General features: G+C 39.4%; 2 protein-coding genes across 3 annotated transcripts in view; one reads left to right on the top strand and one right to left on the bottom strand.

Annotated features, from left to right (window-relative positions):
- Positions 1–22,694, bottom strand: part of LOC148340715 (gamma-aminobutyric acid receptor subunit beta-3-like) — a 66,326-nt gene that overhangs the window by 40,103 nt on the left and 3,529 nt on the right. The gene's annotated exons all lie outside the window — the stretch shown is intronic.
- The window catches only part of LOC148340714 (gamma-aminobutyric acid receptor subunit alpha-5-like), a 29,605-nt gene continuing 7,318 nt past the window's right edge, over positions 408–22,694 (top strand). Inside the window, exons 1-7 of the mRNA XM_088290832.1 lie at positions 408–930; positions 1,349–1,424; positions 2,060–2,184; positions 3,413–3,480; positions 4,220–4,440; positions 8,763–8,845; positions 17,100–17,243. Coding sequence (XP_088146958.1) covers positions 915–930; positions 1,349–1,424; positions 2,060–2,184; positions 3,413–3,480; positions 4,220–4,440; positions 8,763–8,845; positions 17,100–17,243 — 733 coding nt within the window. The 5' untranslated portion in view covers positions 408–914. The remainder of the gene's footprint in view (positions 931–1,348; positions 1,425–2,059; positions 2,185–3,412; positions 3,481–4,219; positions 4,441–8,762; positions 8,846–17,099; positions 17,244–22,694) is intronic.

Raw genomic sequence — 22,694 nt, 5'->3', positions numbered from 1 at the left:
AAACCAAATACAGTTATTAATACGGAGATACTACCCAGAGAAAAAATAAGAGCCAGAGTGATTTTAAACAAAAAATCGAAATAAATAAAGCAACAGACTCAAGAATAGAATCTAAATACTGTCTGGTTTCTGCCTCGATAATTATGAAGAGAAGTATTGAGTGACTAAATTTGGATTTGCGGATGTGGAATTTTGTTAAAACAATTAAAAGAAATGTTTGGTTTTTGTTAAAAAAATAAACTTTATATGTTATGTTCAATGCAAAAATGCTGAAATGTTAGTTAATAGTTAATCTATTGGATAAAGCATTCAACTGATACGGACAACTACCGAATGAAGCTGTTTTGAAGCTAGTCGTGTACATCCCGAGTTCTACTTGCTCATCAAAAGTTCATTAATATATAATATTCGAATACATCAATTCGGTTTCATATTGGATGAACACGTGCACTAATTGCATTAGCCCGAATGAAGTTGTTTCGAACATACTCTTAGAATATTTGCCCCCTCCTTTGCGTCCGTCCCCACCAATGGGAAGAAGCATTTGCGATCAAATTATTGACCTCCATTGCAGCACTTTTATTTCTTCTCCACCACCAGTCGGCGTCACACCGAACGACATCGATAGCGTGGAGTCACTCCGATGTTCTCGGAGAACAGAGTGCGGGAGTGCAACTGCGGCAGCTCCTCTGGAGGTGAAGCGTGAGCAAAGAGTGCGACCGCACGCGAGAGAGATGTAAACATACTACTCCAACATCGTCAAACAAGCAGCGAGAGGAAGGAGAGTAAGGGAGGGTGCAAATAGACGAAAAGGAGACAAGCGACTAGTCTGTGGATTTGGTGACTGGACCGGTGCAGAAGATTCTCATCCCTCCTCGGGGAGAGGGGCTGAACAGCCCAAACAACTGTGAAGAATGGAGCAGCGTTCAGGTATGTTCCCTCTGTCTTACTACAAGTAGAGCTGTTGTCAAATGCAGTGAAAGGGGATTTGATGAGGTCGCTCACAAAGAGAGTGGAGCACGGAGATGGTTTCGAGTGGGGAGAGAGTGTGGTGGTCCTGTAGTGAATTTTGTGTTGGATGTGTTACTGAGTCTGAGTCGCACAACAGGGCCATGCTGCGGAGAAATCATCTCCCCCGTTGGTGCATGATGCCCACCAAGTGTGGCGAGGAGGGAAAGAGTTGCAGCCTTACTTAGCACAGGTTTGATAAGTGCCTCCTCTGAGGGGAAACTGTTAATTTAGTTGTGGAGTCCCACCTGAGTTTACAAACTGTGTTTACACAGTTTGGCATAATGTTGATTTTAGTGTTGCGCTTTCATTTTGCTGTTGTTTGTGCATGTTCCTGCAGCAAAGAAAGTGAGCAGAATGTCATCCTGCGTGGCGTGGCTTCTACTTAATCTCCTTCTGAGTGGATGCCAAAATGGGTAAACAAAACTCAACTTTAACTCAAATGCATCATGCCCACATCAAGATCCTTACACCAGCTAGAGCATTTCCAAAAGCAACATCTACTCGAAGGAATTCAGGTGTATTACAAAATGATTTGATCAAGAAAGCACTTAGATGTCAGAGGACCTTTTGCTCAGATTTCCTTTCAGCTCTGCCTCCTTTGCTCTGATTGATGACGTATCCCTGCTGCACTGTTACACCCTGCCTTAAGTGCACAAGGATCCTTGGCCGTGCTGTCAGTAAATCACCAGAATAGCCCAATCTAATCAGTGGCTCAAAGAACACCTTCAAATCTGACTGAGTAGCATACATTTAATTATTTTTCATATCGTCGCAGATGAGTGTCACCCCAAAGGATCCTTCAGTCTTGTCATTGCTGAAGTGAATTTGATGAAAGAAACTTTTGAAACAGATTTTTTGAAAAAAAAAAAAAAAAAAACTTTATAAGCAGTAGCTTCAATGGTCCCTATTCACAGTTACAAGCAATACATGTGTTTAATAATTCAATACAAAAAGACAACCCTCTTGGCCAAATGTAACCACACATTTGACACAACTTCAACTAACATAAGGTGGTTTAGTGTCTTTGACTTCAACTTTCCCTTCGCAGCGGCTGTCAAACCTCCCCGGAGGCTCAAAAGGAGTCGGCCACCAGCGACAACAGCACGGTGTTCACAAGGATTCTGGATGGGCTCCTTGATGGTTATGACAACAGGCTGCGGCCTGGCCTTGGAGGTTGTTGAATCAATCTATCTATCCATCCATCCCACCTGTATGTGTCATTTAAAGTGAGCAGTTGCAGAAATGTTCCATCTGCACTACTGAGAGCCTGTTGACATATTCACATACTAATTTGTGGCAAATGTAAGTCACTGTCAGGTGAATGCTTGAATTGTGCAAGTTAAATGGCTTCACTGATGAGAGGGTGCGTCACTTGCTGCTAGCACAATCTGAGTGTTTCGTCCTGTTGCCAAGGCGAGCATTATCACAATGTTCGCCTTGGCAACAGGAGCAAACCTTGAGATTTGATACGTACTGCCATTTGAAGATATTTCTTTTTTCTATGAGGTGGTGCACTGAAAGCTTTTCAACCTTGAGCTAACAACATGCCGGTCTCTTAATGTGCTTTGTTATTCCTTGTCCCCCTTTAGTTATTTTGAGAGGATACACAAAGTAACTACAGAGGCAGAAAACATTCAAAGCCTCAGTCCAGTTCTTTGGACGATTGTCTAATGACAATCTGAGCTTGCTACAAACAAAACAATGTGCATTGAGGAGGAATTTTTTGGGTGTTACACAGTGCCCTAGATTTTATTATGACACAGACTCTTACGTCAATCACGTTACAAGAAAAATATTGTACATTTTCGAACTCCTGATACATTTTCCCATTTTATACTTAAATATTAAACAGTATTTTTTAACTAGAAGGAGTCTAGAATATTTTTTATGTATAAAGACTTGCTATAACCGCACCTTATTGTGAAATTGCCATTTAGTCTTGTTTTTCGCTAAGGAGGCTCAGCTCTAACAGACTGTGCATTTTGTAATAAATTGGCTTCCAATTAAGAGCCAGCCAGTCAAGAACAACACTGGCAGAACAATTAAAAAAAATCAGCTGCAGTTTATTACAAACTCTAGAGTAGCCTTGAATATGATACTTTTTAAATAATGCTTAACGCCACACTGAAATTTGCCATTGTTTGTGTGAGTATTGTTTTCGTTGTCCTTATAAAGTGCAGTTCTTATACTTTATTTAATTTTACTGCTGTTGCTTTCTATACTTAATTTGTGTTGTAATTGTTTCCATTTTTTTGTAGCAAAGTGCTTAACAGAGTTGGATTGGATATCTTCTTTGAATGTTGTATCTTTTGCTCTTCTACAATAAATAAATAATTAAATCCTTCGATGGAGTTCCAAATTTAGGCCCAGTTGTGAAGCTTTCTCCATGTTCTCTCAACAGAGAACGTCACAGAGATCAAGACAGATATTTTTGTCACAAGCTTTGGCCCAGTGTCTGACACAGAAATGGTGAGTTCACCTTCATATAGGTCATATAGTTGTAGTTAATTTATTCCTGCTGATTCTATTCCCATGATGAAATTTTAATCACTTGGGGCTGTCCCTCTCCAACGTGTTCCGAATGATTCATGCCCTCAATAAGCCAATCTCTTATGAACTTTAAAGTTCCACATGATGAAGAAAAAAATGAGGAGGGATAATTCTCTATTATTATATTTTAATAGGTGCTCTAGTATCCGTGGCACTTTCTGAAAAGGCAATGATCAGATATGGGTATGTTTCACAATCAAGTCTAACGTCCTGCATGAGGCTAATTGTAAGTAAATCGTTTGGACTATTTTTTCCATGATGAAGAATAGTTGGATATAAACTGTCAAAACTAACTTTCCAGAGTACAAATTGACACTAGCAAATGACAATGAGACCCTAGAAAATAGAATCTCCTTTTTTCCTCCTTGTGTCCTTGTTTCCTAGAGTGTGTGATTAATAGCAGAGTTATGAGAGGCATCAGTGTCCCACATCAAGTGTGTGAACTGTCGGGTTAGTTTGCTTGAATGAAATTTGTGTCTCCTGGAGAAAATACAGGGAAGAGTCCATATTTCACTGACTCATATTCCTCACTGATTCCCGCTTCTCACTTTGATCTCTTCCTATGTCGGTAAGAGTGGATTTAAGAAAGCGAAGAAGAAGAACTGTCTTAAATGTTGTTGGTCTTATTTTTCTCATTCTCTTTGGTGTTTCCTCCCAGGAATACACCATTGATGTGTTCTTCCGCCAAACTTGGAAGGACGAGCGCCTGTGCTTCAAAGGGCCGATGGAGAAGTTGTCCTTGAACAACCTGCTCGCCAGTAACATTTGGACACCTGACACGTTCTTCCTCAATGGCAAGAAGTCCATTGCTCACAACATGACCACGCCAAACAAGCTGCTGAGACTCACTGATGATGGCACTCTGCTTTACACTATGAGGTGGGTGCTACTTCACTATCGATAGATTCCAAAATATCAAAATCAAACAATTGTTTTAAGAAGAGGGCAACTGAATGAGTTCTGGAGTCAGGAGAAATTGTATGAATGATACAACAGCGACATCCAGTGGTTGTATTTGGAACTACCCACAACCCATCTAGTTAGCAGTAAACGCAAAGGGAATATATTAATACTGTATTGTGTACGTACGTGATAGTACAAAGCATTCTCAGTATGATTACTGACATTCAGGGTTTTTATCTATTCAAATTTTCATGTTGTTGCCTATTTCATGATTCCTGCAAAGTTGGAGTAGTGGTTAGCAATGGGTGGTAAAAGTAAGGCATTATTTTATTCTTTTTTCAATTAGTTCATTAAAATATTATGAATATAAAAATCTTTGTTAATTTGGTATTTTTTTAAACGGATTTACCTCATTAAATAATTTGAGAATAACTTTAGTGTGAAATTTATATATAAAAAAAAAGTGTGAGTGTGGATGGTTGTGCATGTGCCCTGCGATTAGCTGACAACCAGTTCAGGATGTACCCCGCCTAGTACCCGAAGATAGCTGGTATAGGCTCTGGCAACCCCACGACCGTTGTGAGGACAAGCGGTACAGATAATGGATGGATATACTATTACAATTAACATACTCATTGGATTTTTATCAGATTTTTTTTAATTGAATGACCGGACCCATCTGTCCATTTTAAAAATAAAATGTAGCTATTGAGCTGAAAAGTGTGCCCACTTTTGTGTTGGCTTGTCTGTTTCACAGTTGGTAGGTTACGTCTTTTAATCTGTGGGTGAGCCAGCTTCCTCCGGCACTCCAAAACATGCATGTTAGGTGAACTGAAGACACTAAATCATCTATACTGTAGGCCAGAGATGGTCAATTATAATTCGGAGGGGTCTGGCCGCAAGGGAGTTCTTAGACCAAAGGTCCGAACCTGAAAAAGTTTCAATTTGCGGAGCAGGCCTGTCAAACAGCATCAAAATGCTGTCTTTAATCACCATCGACACAGGGCATGACATCCTAAACAAATTGTACCAAACTTGGTCTTGACTAATTTTAACTGCTCTAAGTGTACAAAAGGTGCACTGGATAGGAAATGCAAAGCCTTGGCAAGTGCAAAGTTACAGCAGCAAACAATTCTATCTTAAGTCACACAATCAGGGGTCAATGAGGCCTAATCTAAAAGTTGAGTGTTTGCTTGAAGCATACTGTGACCACTGGGCACACTGAACGCACAAACCGCCATTTTTGAAAGGAACCGGCTTGCGCGAGTCTGCAAAATGACCAACACCCGGTCTAGCATGCCTCTACACTGATTTACGCCGCACGCTGTGCCGGATTTGCGTCAGTCACGAAAATAGAGCTCTGAGTGTTGTGTACTGTCTCCACACAAATGTAGTGAATGATTACTATTATCACTAGATTTTGATTCAACATTTGCTCTTCTATTATTGGATCTCTGTTGATCATTGCTTTCTATTGGACATGTTCGGGAACTCTATTTTGGTCTCAGGACTTGTGCCAATTGGTTGGGCTCTTATCAGTCCGGGAGAGCTCAATGTGTTTTTTTTTTTAATGACAATGGATTTTCTTTTTGTGCTCAGTTGAACATGGGGTCCCACAGGGCTCTGTCCTTGGCCCACTGCCCTTTTCATTATACGTAGCCCAACTGGGCGCTATTTTGGGATTTCATTTCATTGTTGCGCAGATAGTTTGCAATTATATATGCCAGTTACCAAAGGGAAATTGGTCTGGCTTTGACAAACTCACATTTTGTTTGGCAGCTGTGAGGGCCTGGTTATCAAAATTTTTTTCTTTTACTTCTAAACCCAGAAAAGACTGAAATGATTCCGATTGGACCGTTAAAAAATATTAAAACATTTTTTAAAATCTTTTACCCTGTATTTTGATGACTGCACGATTGGTTGCAAGAAACATATATATTTATATATATATTTTTCATTGAGCTCTTGTTTCCATTTAAGGTCCATTTTAAAAAGGCAACACATTTGGCTTTTTTCCATCGAAGGAAAATCCCTAATAACAGATCAATCTTCACAAATATAGGTGCAGACATTTTGAGTCATTCTTTTCCAACTGGTTTACTTAAAAAAAATGCCTGAGGTCTGCAACTTGTCCAAAACGCAACAGCTCAGGTTCTAACTGGGTCATTTTACTCCAGTATTAGCCTCCTGCAATTGGCTTCCTTTTCATATTAGAGCAGATTTTATAGTTCAGCTTTTAACCTACAAGTTTTTAAATGATTTTGCACCAGCATACTTAAATAAACTTGTTGACGTTTATGTTCCTGCAAGAGTTAGGAAACTGTTTTGGTCACGTGTTTTTTCCATTCGTGCCCCAACGGTATCTCCCCCTCAACATCAGGCAAGCCTGCTCAGTTGAGATTTATAAAGCCAAAATAAAGACCCACATTTTTACTGATACATTTATCTGCGAGCTGATGTTCTGTTTCATTCGTGTTTTGTTTTATTTATTATGCACCCATATTTTTATTTTTATTAACTTTTTTTATGTTTTAATTCTCATGGGATGTTTTGCATTGTTTTGGATTGTTTTGTATGTTTTCTTGTTTTTTTTGATGATCTGTACAGCACTTTGGTGATTATTATTATGTATTATATCAAAAATACTTCAGCCACTACCGCTATCAGAAAATTAAGGTCACATGAATGAGTTAAGACAAGTGCGATATTCTTTGTACGCCATAGCTTCTTTTAAACTGACACAGTAATGCAATTGGTTTATCTAGCACTGGTGTGGAATGCAATCACCTCATATCAATTTGTTCGTATTTGTGCCATATACTTGGAAAGCCTTCTGCTGCGTTTGCGTGCAGGATGCGTTGGAATTTCAGCATCTTAGTGAAACTGTGTAAAGCTCCTGGGAAAATTAGGATCCCTTTCAATGAGGTTAAGGTAATACTTTGTGCTCCAATGACTCAATAAAGTTCACTGACCTTCATTCATCATATCACTAAAAATTCTGCATATTATCTTGTAAGGACAGGGGATTTTGATTCACCAAGTTTGTGTTAATTTATTTTACTGTATACGGATCAGCTCCCTTTTCTGAATAACTTACTATCTAGTAAAAATTCATTCTAGCCTCAGTTTATTAAAAAAAAAAAAGACTATGATAAATCACTACACAAACCCATTCTTTGTAAATTCTACAGTTTTCTGCTCTTGTGGAATTTGAACTTGTACAATCAATTAATAACTAGTACACTATCATCGTTGTGATTGTAAATGCTGTTTTTTTGCTTGTGTGAAGCACATTGAGTCGCCTGGTATATGAAATATACATATATAAAGCTGCCTTGCCTTGCGTTAAGCGACACACAAACAACACATTCAACAATCGGAGGTGAGAAAATGTGGAGCAGGCTCAATGTAGATCTTCAACAATATCCAGGGATAATCCACCACAAAAATGAATGTGAAAAATTATTTTAAAGATCCAGGAAAGTGCAGGGGCTTGGTAAGCCACTTGGTTAATGAACAAGGTTTGCAGATTGTTAGTCACAGCATTAATGGAACATTTATATTATATATTACTTTATTGTTTATTGTGATGCGTGAGATGAATGATGATGTTATATTGTTGTGATATATATTTTTTGTTATGGCATTGGTATATTGTTCATTACTAATAAGCAGTGTCTTAATTATATTATATTAGTAGGTCATTGGCACAGGGATAGTTAATTGTATATTGTGGATAACTACATAATGGTATATAAATGTATAATGGTAGGCTGTTAACATTTAGATATAAATGTGGTTATTGTGAAGACAGTGTTTTGTATATTATATATGGTATATGATGTTATGGTTTACATAAGGTATAAATAGTAGGCTACAATATGACTATTGATTATGGCAGATTAGGGGAACATGTAAATATATATATATATATATATATATATGTGTATATATATATATATATATATATATATATATATATATATGTGTATATGTGTATATATATATATATATATATATATATATGTATATGTGTATATATATATATATATATATATATATATATATATATATATAGTACACACGCAATTCACGAGGGGAAGCTGTAAAAGAGAAAGTGACCACCAGGTGGCGGAGCTGTCATCTCAAGTACAGCATGTAATTGAAGAAAACTGATGAACCGTTATTGAGAGATAGCTTCGACAGTTGCTGCACGCCTCCTCCCCCCACGCACGCTAGTGTTTATTTACCTCTCGTAAATAAAGAGTCAACTCTTTCTTGTTTCCATTTCGCCTCAGACTGACAATATCAGCAGAATGTCCCATGCAACTGGAGGATTTCCCTATGGACGCCCACGCCTGTCCTCTGAAGTTTGGCAGCTGTGAGTAAATGATGTTTGGTTCACTTTCACACAAGTAAAGTCAAACGAAGGAGTATGCGTGTGTCGACATTAAACAATGTCAACAAATTGGCTGAAGTTAGCCGCAGGTAAAACTTGGTGAACTGTGCACATATATGGCGTTCCATTTGTGCGTACCATAATCACAAAATTACACAAAACATTGAAATATTTGAATACTCAAAATGGTGGTATGATTAGCGGTGAAGAGCCAAAACAGAGCAAACTGTGTCAGTAACGAAATGTTTAAAACTAATCAGTGACTTTGTTAATGATCTGCGTCGTCTGTATTGTTACGTAAGACAACTAATTACAATTTGTTCAAATGACCAAAAACAGAGTAGAGAATTTTAGTCCCACATTCTTTGGCTAGGACAAAATGTAAAAGTTTAGGAAAGGCTGTTTTAAAGTAAGGCAACACATCTGAGAATTCTGGTATTGGTGTGTAATATTTGAATTCAACAATTAGGTAAGATGATCAGTAATTTGACCTTTGAGGGAAGGATTACTGCATGTTAACCAACTAAATTAGGCCACCCATCACTTGAACTTGTCCATATTTTGGCGTGTATGTTTGTCCTACTGACGAGGGCGTGTATAACACTCCAGTGACCCTAGGAGGATTTATAAAAACAGATCTGGCCAAATGCCACACCTTTCGAGCTTCTTGGGCTAAAAGGATGAGGCTCTTATCTCCAGATTTTTGTGGGACACAGTCCAGCCACTGTCACTGTACATATGAAGCACATTTGACTGCAATCCAATTACAGTGTAAGGGCCCACTTGGGATTCCTAGGGCAAACTCGTACCTAATCGACTTAGTGGAATGCCCTGCAGGTGAGAGGTGTGTGCATTATAGCAATAATCTTGTCACGTGAAGAGCGGGATTTTGACCCAGAAGCAGACAGGAGACAAAATTGGCAACATAAAAGTCTTCATATAAAAAAAAAATAAATAAAATCCAAGCAAAAACAAGCAGGGGTTGATGAAGAATACATGGAAAAAAGCTGACATCCTCACTCAAAGAAAGCTTGCCGTACTGACAATGTGTCACTGAGTTACTCGATCTTAAATACTGCAAAGCATCAAGCCTATGACATAATGAAAAAACAGAGCAAAAAAGGACCATAGCAACTGCGTAGCAAATGATACATTATATTCATGAGTCACAAATGGCTGTTTTCTCATTAATATTCCAAAATATTCAACTTATAAATGAGCTCTGCTTTAATTGGTTCTTTGCTGTACTTAATTTGACATGGAAAACAGCTTTCCTCTGATTGGTTAGCTCCCAATATGGGTGCATGTTCCCCAGCTCATTCTCAGTGTACGCTGTACTCTGTTTTATTATTATTTTTTTAATTCTGGTACACCTCCATGGTGATGCCGCATGACCTCATGGCCATTCTGCAAGCGTTCACGCTGAATTCAAATCTGCTCGTTTCTGCTCACTTTTGCCTTTCAAAGGGTATTTATTGCATGAAAACGACAAACCGAAGAAGTCAACCTCAAAACATTCCGCGGACTCATTTCGAATTTTGTTATGCATTAAACAGTGGGAACAAATTGGATTTTGATTGCATGGGACCTTTAACATCACCTGTTTTAAGATTCGTTCACAGCCGTTACAATGCACTTGATTCCTCAGCTTGCATGGAGATCATTGTTGAATTGCACAGTGACGGCACTAAGCAGTGATTTCTCTTTATCCTCCATTTCCTGCTGTAATATAAAATGGCTCAAAATCGATATCTAAGAAATCTGCCCCTCCGCGCCTCCTCTGTCTCAGTGTTGTGACTTGATAATTCAACACTTGACTCCCAAGGCACAGAGCATTGTGTTCCAGGTATATGGCTTTATTTTATAGCCGCAGAATTTACCCTCACATAACCTATTAGCGAATGGTTTCATGATCATTTTATGTAATGGTTGTGTCAAATTCCTGCATGGAGCCAGCATACGACTTGCACCGCCATTAATTTTGCTGTTAGCGTGGAATCCAAAAGGGATTCATCATTTACTGGGCATAAATTGTATTATGTTTCTGGTGAAGTTACATCACAGAAACATATTAGCAAAAAAGGACTAAACAGTTCCCACTATGCCGTATATTTCTCGAAAGGTGCAAATTAGACCAACCAAAGAGCTGCTCTAAATTTGGCCCCGGTAAATTCCATTAATCCTTTACTCTCTACGACACAGCCTACATCTTAATTTACTTGTTGGCCTTCCAACAGTCAGTTCATGCATGGACGAGTCTCTACAATTCGTACAGCGTCTTGTTCAACATGCACATTTAATTTTTTTTTATTTTTTTTTTTTAGCTGAGTGCATCTGAGGCGGGAGTCCGACTTTGGATTCATGCAGAGACGTTTTGAGCTAATCAAAATTTTGCATGGTCTAATGTGTTCTGGGGGGAAAGCTGTGTTAGAACATTGGTGAACTGGAAAGCAAGGTCATTAAACTGAACTGAGTAGCTGACAAAATTTCTTTCCTTGATACTTCAGACAGACAAAGAAGGTTTAGTAAGTGAGAAGTCTGGCAACCTTTTTGGCACACTGTGTTCAGTGCTTAGCGCGAATTGTGGGAAAGTTGGCACATGTATGACATCATGCCTGCCAAAGTCATTAGCTCTTCTTGGGAGTAATGCAGATCAGGGAAAGTCCCTTATTCCAATTTAACAATCGTCCAACGAAAGCAAACGCCGCACAAGCCACCAGCCGGCAGGTGAGCAACAACAACCTAAATGTATTTTTTAATTCGGCCAAAACGACAAAATACAGATGCCAAGTCTGTTAATTTATTCAGCTGCCGAGTGTACCAGCTGTCATTTACTGGCAACGTGTTTGTTTTTACATTTCATTTGATCAAAATCCATCCATCCATTAAAATGTTTTTGTCAATTTCATTAATACAAGTAATGACACTTAGTTGAAAGGTTATATTAAATAGATTATGTTGTTGTGATTTTTGGCTTGGCACATCATGAGTCACCTCATGATTCTTTCTTTTTTCCTTTTTTTTTTTTTTTTTACTCTGTATGTCCTTCCAAATGACACCCAACCATTTATTTATCCAGTATTGGAGCCAACAGTGGCTGGGTATTGGGACACTGGCCGGTTGTCAAAACCCACGCCATCTGCACCATAACGTACATTAGCATTTTCGCATGCGAGGCAAAGTTTGCATTTCGCATCTCATCAAGACACATTGAATAGCAAAACTGAGAATCAACCCCTTAGACAATCGGTGTCAAACTCTGGTCCGCGGGCCAAATTTGGCCCGCAGTGTAATTGTATTTGGCTCACGAGGCTATACCAAATGACTGCTAGACCATTTTACATTCTATATGATAATAGTGACATTCAAAATGATAATAGTAACATTCAAAATAATAATAGTAATTTTAAAAACTAAACATTGTATTGCATTAATTCACTCACTTTATGCACGTCAACTACCGCTTGGTAGTCAGAAGTCGAGACAAACTCAAAGCTACTCACGCCGCATCTGCTTGCTTGCAATGAGCTTTGGCTGGGTACTTGGGCAGATAAACACTTTGCTGAGATAATGTAATAGTTTTTTGCCATTGGTTTGGCTAATTTCTATAAATAGAAATGCTATTCTTCAAACAAAAATGCCATTTAACGAAAGCTCATATCGCTCACAAAACTCTTCCCACATGCATCAAACTAGATCTTTTTCTCATCAATACCACCAAAATTCTAAAGATCGTTCTCAGTTGCTTTGGCTCACTTGCATTCACTTTGCATTTTTACCAAAAATAAAGTGGTCGATTCAGCTCAACACCATGGATTACCTGAAAAATATCATATCGCTCCCAAAACAGTTTTCCAAAAGTCAAACTGAATTACTTTCTCATATAAATAGTCAGTTCCCCTAAATGTGTCATCCCTTTGATGTTGCATAAGCACTGTAAGTCAAAATGCTTACAGTGTTTTCTGGACGGAAAGTCGCACTGGAGTATAAGTCGCATTTTTTTGCGGATAATTTACATTACAAATACTAGCCCAAAAACAGTCGTTTCCTATTGGAAGGCAAGTTATAACATTAATTAAAAAATAGAGAACAGTCTGAAAAGGTGTAAGTTATGCTTACACAATAAAGGCTATTTAGCTCCACCAAAGTATAGAAAAGGTGTCAAGTCTTCATGTAAATGTTTTTGGGACACTGATTTCCGTGCTTTGATAAAGAGGCAGCTGCGTTGCATGAAGCGGAAGCACCAAGAAGGTCCACACGCGAAGTCCTTTGTATTCATCGTCTTGGAAACGGCCTGAGGGTGGAGAGGTACCATAACTTGTTCCTCTGTGGGTGTGGCCATTTTGCTTTTTTTTTTTGTTTTGTTTTCTTCAATGCAGTAAGAGTAGCCTCCTTTTTCCCCCCAGTCCCTAACAAGTTTCCCATTCACTACAAGCTTTCTTCCTGCAGCTTGATTACGGGTTTCAGCTGCAAATTTCAGTATTTGAAGCTTTGTAGTCTGCAGAATATGATTCTCTTGAGCGGCTTTTATGTTCAGTCGTTTTCAGCTGTCTTTGTAAGAGGTAGGATATATCAGTGCATAATTCTAGAGTGCCCTCTCGTGGCTGTTTGCAAATGTAAGTCTTTGTAAGGAGAAGAGGATATTGGTGCAAAAGTCGAGAGTGCCCTCTCGTGACTAGAGTGCCCTCTCCTGGCTATCTGGGAAATGCCTTTTTTTTTTCAAGTAGTCGCTCCAGAGTATAAGTGGCAGGACCAGCCAACCTATGAAAAAAAAGTGCAATTTATTGTCCGGAAAATACGGTAGATATTCAGTCATTAAGGCAGACGTCTTGATGACAGAATACAATAATGCATAAAACTGGGATAAAAATTGATTTCCCTGCTAAAAGACAAACAAAACAAATCAGCATTGACCAGCTTGGTTTTGTAATGTTTTTTGTGCTGGTCTTGCTCGTGTCACGAGAAAAATAGCGGCAAAAGCAAGACAAAACTGCCAAGATTCGAAGAGCCCAGTCTTTGCTATGATATCAGCAAGACATGCAAGAAAACACACCAAAACCATGTTGGTCTATGCATTTAAAACAATAAATTTAAAAAGCACTGTTCAATTTAAGAGCAGCCTCCAAAGTTTCACTCTGGAGGACGTAAAAAGAAAATGTCGACAGAGTTTAAGAAATATAAACACACGTGAAAAATAAAATTTATATCTCGCTTAGAGTGCTGCAAATAAGTCACAATTTCACTGCTTGTTGTCGTCACCGTCCTTCTCCTGGCCACCATCCTCATCCTCCCGGCCATAGAGGACGATCTCAATCAAAGTACTAATTAAAGTATGTGGTTTTACAACTTCTTTTAAAGGCAAGTGCAAAAAAGAATTAATTCAATACAAAAGTGCTTGAAGTAACATTTTAGATTAGGAATATCTACCTTTTAATCGGTTTTACAAGTTTGTCACCATTTAATTTAATTGCACTGTCTCAGTGTAAACACTGGGTGACACATTGCATTTAATTATTGAATATATAAGGACATTATTCCATGTCATGGGTGTTTGTTACCAGTCGTTGAATGTGTGTTAAATTTAAGTTGGATTTATGTTGCACTATTTTTTTTTTTTAACAAACCATGACTTTAGGTTGTGTGTAAAACCGTGTCCAAGTGACGAGTCCAAGTCCTAGTTTCACATTATGTTGAATGTCAGGTATAAGGTTCATCTTATCAATTAAATTGGTTATCCATGGTTAAGGAAACAAGGTTGTAGTCCAGATCTGCAGTAAATAATATGGCTGGTGTTCCTTGTAAATGGTTAGAGTACTGCACTTTCACAACCATAGGATGCACCCTATTACAGGGTGTAGTGTGCTTTGCCTGTGCTTTTACTGTATTAAGCACATATAAAGGGTGCACCGAGTTATTGGACGCCAACACGGCAGGCTTGCCTCACAGTAAAACAATAATATTCAAAGATGAATTAGTCACATGCCATTAGCAGTCCTGCAGGTGCTAAGACAGCTTCTGTGACAATGTAACCAGGAAAAGGTCAGACACATCACCATTAACAGTGTGATCACACTATGCCAGGGGAGGGATGTCACTAGTCACCACACTCCTTACAGTCACAGTTTTAAATCAAAAACAAAACTATCACCCAACATCAACTGAAACAATGAAACAATCAAAACAAAGAACAAAGAAATACAATTTACACAAAACATGTATCGAATGATCCAATGCATTCTGGAGGTCCTTCAGCCTCAGCCAATCAGAAGGCTGGTTAGAGAGATGCCGTGAGTGGTGTGCTTTGGGCAGCGTGTTGGGTGGTACAGAAAATTAAACACAATCGGCAAACATCTGCTTTTTGCCAGATTATTTTGGCCAATGTCTGAAGAGGCATAATAGGCCAACTGATAAACCGGTTTGGCAGAGAGAGAGAGAGAGACAGAGAGAGAGAGATAGAGAGAGAGAGAGAGAGACAGAGAGAGAGAGACAGAGAGATAGTGAAGAGAGAGAGAGACAGAGAGAGAGACACACACACAGAGAGAGAGAGAGAGAGAGACAGAGAGATAGTGAAGAGAGAGAGAGACAGAGAGAGAGAGAGACAGAGAGAGAGAGAGAGAGAGATAGTGAAGAGAGAGAGAGAGAGAGCGCGATAGCGAGGGAGAGTGAGAGAGAGAGAGAAAGAGAGAGAGAGAGACAGAGAGAGAGAGATAGAGAGAGAGAGAGAGAGACACAGAGAGAGAGAGAGAGAGACAAAGAGATAGTGAGGAGAGAGAGACAGAGAGAGAGAGATAGTGAAGAGAGAGAGAGAGATAGCGAGAGAGAGAGAGAGAGAGAGAGATATACCTCATTCAACATTAATTTTGGCCCACCCTCCACTATTTGAGGAACTATGATTAACTGAGAACTTAAAAGTAAAAAGTATACACTACACGGACGGTAATATTGTCAAGAAACTTAGCAGCAACACCTGAAGGAGCTTAACAGGGGCCAGCTCAAGGCTGCATGCTCAGTCCTCTGCTTTAACACAAGAAATAGGAAAGCCCACCTCAGAGACTCCAGACTTGTGTGTCCCAATGATCCTAGGAGCTAAGTTGCCTGGGTCTTTTACCCATGGAAAACAGGTTCCTTGTTGAGGGATGGGTTATGATGAAAAACTTTAATGTACATGGTTTTCCTTAGCTCAGACGCTGGTCACCTGGGTCCCCCTATGGAGCCATATGCCTGGAGGCGGGGCTCATTGGCTTGCTGACCTGGCGTGCTCCTATTGAGCCCAAAAGGACAATGTGGTTCCCCTTTCACATGGGCCCACCACCTCTGGGGGTTGGGTGGAGTGTGGCAGTCCCCGGCTACAGAAGTTGGTACTAAGTCTACATTTTATTTTTAATAAAGACAAACTTTATTTTTAAATGTCCCTGTTAAAACATCCTTCCGATTAAGTGTCAAAAGTGGGTCTCGTTTTTATGCTAAGCAGAGTTGTCTGTATCTGCTGAATGTAACTATAAAGATACTTTCAATGTAACTTAGTTACATTTAAAATCAAGTAATCAGCAATGTAACAAAGTTACTTTTCATAGCACATAATCAGTAACATAACTAAGTTTTTTTTTCAGGATAACTGTGGCAACACAGTTCACCAGCCCACTGACATAAACTGACATGGAACTCCCGCCTCTCATTTGATGGTCACTCCAGCAGCTAACTCTCAAAGCAGTGACATTTTATGTTCAAAATCCCATGCCAAATGTTGCGCTTAGTATTGAAATCACAGAAAATGTAACTTGACTGAGAGATCAAGTTCCATGTGATCAAGAAACAATTTGTGCCTGTGATTACTTAATAACGCCTACGGCTGAACTAAAAGCACACATTGATGTCCAAACGGGTCGTTGTATTTCAATGAAGGTGCAAATGACAGTCAAACTTGATTTATTTGAGCAAGTTGAAAGCGCAGGGAATGCTTTTTCATCACAAGAGTGATGCAACACATGATGAAGGTTAATCTGACTTGGTCTGGCTTCAGCTGACAAACTGTCACCCCTGACCCGGATGGGTACTTTGAACAAGAAAACACTGAAATAACCGTCTGCACACAAACAAGGTTGTGTTCTAATCACAAACTGCATGACAATATTGTGTGTTTTACAAATGTTGCTCCTCGACTTTGTCAATAATTGTATGGAGATTTATTCACAGCATGGAAATACATGCAGTGATTCTATGTTTTGTTTTGTGTCAGATGCCTATCCGGTGTCTGAGGTGGTCTACACATGGACTCAGGATGCTGCCAAGTCTGTAGTGGTGGCTGACGACGGGTCCAGACTCAACCAGTACCTTCTGATCGGACTAACCGCGGGCACAGAGGACATACATACAAGCAGAGGTTGGTGTGTTGAATGAATGGCTGTCATCACTGGCAGTACTTTCAAGTAATTAACTTAAAATATGGGATGATCTCTTGGTGGTCAAAGGTCAAGGCTACAAGGAATAGTTTGGGCACAAGAAAAGAAGTTTTCTGACAGAATTCTATCCATCCAAATTAAATCCTGAAATTATAACGTTTAATTTTCAAAAGGTAAAATTTTTTAAAACTAACAGAATTTTCTTATATAAATATGAAAATGCATTTGATTAATCCAGTTGTCATGTCTCATCTAGAAGCTATTTGTGTGCATGTCCAGCAAACAAAATCCTCTCTACACAGCGAGTAATGGGGTCAAAGGGCAATGATGGAGAGACGTTTCTCAGTAAACAAACCACACTTTACTTTTATTCTTTACCTGCCGTAAGAAATACTGTACACTGCGTGACATTGGTTACAGCCGATAAAGTGATGTAACTAATTCTAGATTAAAAGAAGGAGAAATGAGCGTGTGAGGCCGATAGTAAATGGGGGAGACATTATCGGGGGATCAGCGTCAATGAGTGGAGTCCAGTATGTGAGAGTAGCCTATCCCTCACCCAACCAGCTGTCTACGGGCCCTGGGCAGCCTTGTAAAACAACACTTATCCCTGGCGTGAGGCCGTTTGCGTGCGCGCACACACACACACACACACACACACAGACACACACACTACAGAACCAGAAAGAAGCCACCGGTTAATCCTCAAGCAACACCCGCCCACCCACACGGCCACATCCAACCAACCCCATCAGCTTTTGCATAAGATGATGACATCACAGATCAGTGAGGGATTGGTTGGTCTGTCATGTGTGTGTGTGCGCAGTCGTCGACAGATTTACCTTAATGACCGTCCTGACTAGGGCATCTGCAAAGTGTGGGAAGACATCTTGGAGGCAACTTGGTAATGTCTGAGTTAGTTTTGGCATGTGTGAGATTTAATTATGTGATAACCGGAATAGTTGTTCAGCTTGCTTAGGAACATAAACCTGTGTGGATGTCAGAATGGGATTGGACAGCCAGCTGTGACACGTGGAGGGTTGCTGCGGGGGTTATTGAAAGGCATCTGCTTAATACTCTTATGTAAAAGGGAACTGTAATACAAGTCCATCCAGTTGGTAGTAGAATCATTATTAAAAGTGTGCAATTCCCCTGACTTTTGTTTTTTAAATAACGCTCCAAGCCCAATATTGCCCACTGACGCAGTGCATCGCTTTTACATCTAGACATAGAGTATGTACAATATTATTCAAATTATGAACACCAACCATCGGTTCACCTTGGCACTCTCCTAAACAATGAAACCCAAGTCAGCAACACACCATTAATCATTGATGTTCTTAATATGAATAAAATGACAGGACCTGTCCTGTTATTAGTTATAGGAATTCCATCTCTTTGGCTCGGCTCACTCAAAAGAACTGGCTCCCAAACAGCTATCCAATTTTTTTGCTACTTAATTCATTACCAAAAATAATGGAAAATTATGCATGAACATTAAAAATATATACACTGTTTTTTATTGTTAATTATGAAATTATGCCTTCATTTATTTAAAGAAATAGATGAAATACAAAATTAAACTTACTCTCGCTTACAAATGACATTTTAATACTTTAAGCTTTGAACTTTAAAGTGAAACAACAAAGAATCACTCCAAAACAACAAATATGTCAAATAAAAAACTGGCATCTACAACTCATCTGTTGTTAAAATTAGGATTAAAAAGATTCCTTAAGGTGAGGTTTTTTTTTTTCCATTTCCCAAGCAATTCTCTTTGTGAAGTCTGAACCCATTTGTGATTATTGAAGGTTTTGCTGCACCCCTTAACACAACAACAATTCAGCATATTTCGATTCGACCATCTAATTACGACAATAACAACAAGACTGCAAAACAACGCCTTGCATTGTAAACAATACTCCGGTAGCCTCCAACCGGACGATGATAACACTGCGCATTCCCTGTTGCGACCTCGAGAATGAATCAAAAATTATTTTTTAAATAATATTAATTTATTTTTATATTTGTGACTAATTAGTCATAAAGTCTTGCTCATCATGTGTTGAGATTTTGTTGGTGGGGGGAGAATTTAGAAATAATGAAGGAGTATATTTTAAGGCTAACTAAGGCCTTTTTTAGATTCATGGACTTAATGCATTTTAGGAATGCTTTTAATCTATGTCATTTGATATTCCTTACACTGACTGAACTCTGCTAGGACACGACAGATAAGGCGGATTATGTTTTTATGGACATTTTGCTCCATGTGTGCAGCAAGGGGACGTGTGTACAACGTCGGGACATCAGGATGACACAGGTTGTGGTCATTTGCTCATCTCAACACTGCCAGCAAAACACACGTAGGCTGAATAAGTGCGCTGTTTCGCACACATGACATCATAAGTGATCTGAGGCAGCGTAATACTCAACAAATTAATGTGACATGCCACGATAATATTGAAATGTGGAAAGGTTTCTCGATTCAAAAAGTGACAGTGACGAGAAAATGTATTTCTGTCGGGCTGTCTCTCATTAGTTTTGCTGTCTGGTGGCTTGCTTAACATCCCTATCCGTTTCAAGATTTTGACAAAACAAATGTAAATGTAATTAAACATGCTCAATGACATTTATAATTTTCATCATCATCTTATTCGGCCATTTGGATCTTTTTCTGTCGAGAAATGATAAAGAATTAAAAGAGGTTTACGATGCTTTGCAATGGTGTTGTTTTTTAATACCAACATAAAGCCTCTAAATTTCAATAAAACCGCATTTTGTATGGTAGCCTTTTTTTATTCTTATGTGTGCGCCGCTATCAGCAAGTTGTCTCCCTCCCTCCTGTCTGTACTCCTGCAAGTGTGCGGAGGTAATTGCCATCCCTTCCCCTCTGCCTAGTGCAGGCCGACTTACGTGGGCCCAGTCTGTCCCTCGTCGACGACAAGCAATAGTTGTCAAGAATAATAATTTCCCCGTCACACGCAAGCACCGCCCAAGCTGACACGGAGCCAAATGAAGAAAAAACTAAATTAATAAAAACAACACGCACATGCACGGTGTGGTGATTAGTGAAAGCAAAACAATATGGGAGACTTTTCATTGAGGTCTGTGGGAGTGAAAGGTAAACAACAGTTTTATTTTTTATTTATTTATTTATTTGTCAGTCTGTAAGGCCTCTACACGCCAATACAAGGTCAGAAAGTAGGTAAACAGCATCTATTCGGTGTAGTCGAAGCCGTTGTCGGCCGTCTGGGGAGCGTGTTCGCCTGATTCAACATGTAGAATAGGGTCGGGCTGATGACTGAATTTAGCTGTCAGCGAGTGAATCAGTGCGCCGGACAAGAACGGGAAGTGACAAAAGTGGAAGAACTGTGAAATTTGAAGCAACTAAATGTACTTCGCTCATTTTTCACACTCCGTCGGCTTTTGTGGTGTGTTCTTTGGTTATTTTCCAGTCCGACCTGCCGACTTCTAGGCCGATGTTGCATTGTTGTGTAGAAGCTTCTAGGTGTGTGGCACCTGCGTCTTACATAGTAACAATAAGTCCATTTTCAAAGCTGTCTGGCTGACTCGGACTGCGCGGGCCTGGAATACTGACGAGAACTCACAGACAAACTAAAGCATAGATGAATGCCCACCTCTGCCGACGACAACATGTCAGCCTGAAACAATGTGCAATTTGCAATTAAGGGCACTAAGAAAACAACTTAAACAAACACTTGATTGACGTTAACATTGGCACTTATATAATTGGTTTGCATGTAAAAATGACATTGGTACTAAAATGTCCCCCTAAGTTGTGATTCAAGTTTTTTTTTCTAATGAGATTCACGACAAATTGACACACCCCCTCTTTTGGAGCTCGGCTCATTATTATTTCCGGTTCCAGCGTCTACGTCACAGCAGGGAAATAAACGAGGTAATATTGCTTGGTTTGTCAGTTCTGTTATCTACAACGGCGACCGATCACCACCAAAATGCAAATGTACATTACTACTCTTGTCCATGTCGACCTGTGAAAGTATGAAAGCGTTCTCCACTATAGCTTGGATTTATTGACATCAAATGTGAGCTCATCTGATCACCTCCACAAAATCAAAAATACCATGTCGATTGATTCTCAACACATGCTGATGTGGACGAGAGCCAGAATGTGCACACAAACCCCGACTGGTTGTATTTTCTGCATTTCTAATTCTAATTCTAATTCTAATTCTAAAGTCGTGTCAACTCTCAGGAGGCAGAAAGCGGCTGACAGACGTGCATGGATCTTTATGCTTGTGGTCATAGGTAGGAATGTTCGCATGAATATTGGTGCCAATTTAGCACCGTTCTTGGACGTTACAAGCAATGAAAGTGGAATTATTATTTCCAATGCAGAATTTGGAATCGGTCCCTTCAATGCCTCTCGTGAAGCATGGAGGGAGCACAGGAAGGCGAGGCCATATTCCTCATTAAAAGTAGATGTTTTTCTGGTCATCACTTGAGTAACAGTCTTGACTTTATATTTTTACTTTCATAAGCCTTGCCTCCCAAATACTGTATTTCTGCCTCCTATCGAATCACTCCACTGTAGACATGCCACGAAACACCAGACTACATTTACTCCCTAAACACTACATCGTGAGTGACATCATCTCTTCTTATTCACGGACATCCCTGCTTATTTCAGCAAGACAATGCCAAGCCACATTCTGCATGTGTTACAACATTGTTGCTTGGTGGTAAAAGAGGGCAAGTACTAGATTGGCCTGCAAGCACTCCAGACCTGTCTTCCATCGAAAATGTGTGGCTCATTATGAAATGCAAAACAGGACAATGGAGACCCCGCACTGTTGAGCAAATGAAGCTGTACATCATGCTAGAATGGTTAAGAATTCCTCCAACAAAGCTTCAATAATTAGTGTTCTCAGTTCCCAACCACTTATTCTGTTTGTAAAAGGAGAGGTGATATAAAACAGTGGTAAACATGACCCTGTACCAGGTTTAATAAATAAGAAGAATGTTCAACAGTTTGAACATGACATATCTTGTCATTGTAGTGTATTCAATTTAATATTGGTTGAAAATAATTTGCAAATCACTGAATCATGTTTTTATTCATGTGTTTACACAGCATTCCATCTTCAATTGGGGTTTGTGCATATTTTAGTTCATGCAATTTGCTCATGGCACGTTTGGCAGTGTTCAGGATGTCTCTCTCCCTCCCTTCATCTCTCTCTCGCTCTCTCTCTCTCTCTCTTTTTTTCTCTAACCCACAGTCTCCCAACAATCAGTATGCTCGGTCTGGAAAACTACTTTTTTTTTTCTTTTCTTTCCTTATAAACATGCTGTCCGCTTACATTCCAAACATGAAGGGAAGACACAAGAGAGAATCTACAAGGCAAGCAGTGCATCTGTTTCTACTGACAGAACACAACCAATAATCAGTG

Source organism: Idiotropiscis lumnitzeri, chromosome 3 (assembly GCF_059441095.1).
Source record: "Idiotropiscis lumnitzeri isolate Australia: NSW breed Sydney's pygmy pipehorse chromosome 3, RoL_Ilum_1.0, whole genome shotgun sequence".
Taxonomy (NCBI): Eukaryota; Metazoa; Chordata; class Actinopteri; order Syngnathiformes; family Syngnathidae; genus Idiotropiscis; species Idiotropiscis lumnitzeri.
The sequence above is the reverse complement of the archived record's forward strand: the minus strand, read 5'-3'. Positions and strand labels throughout refer to the sequence as shown.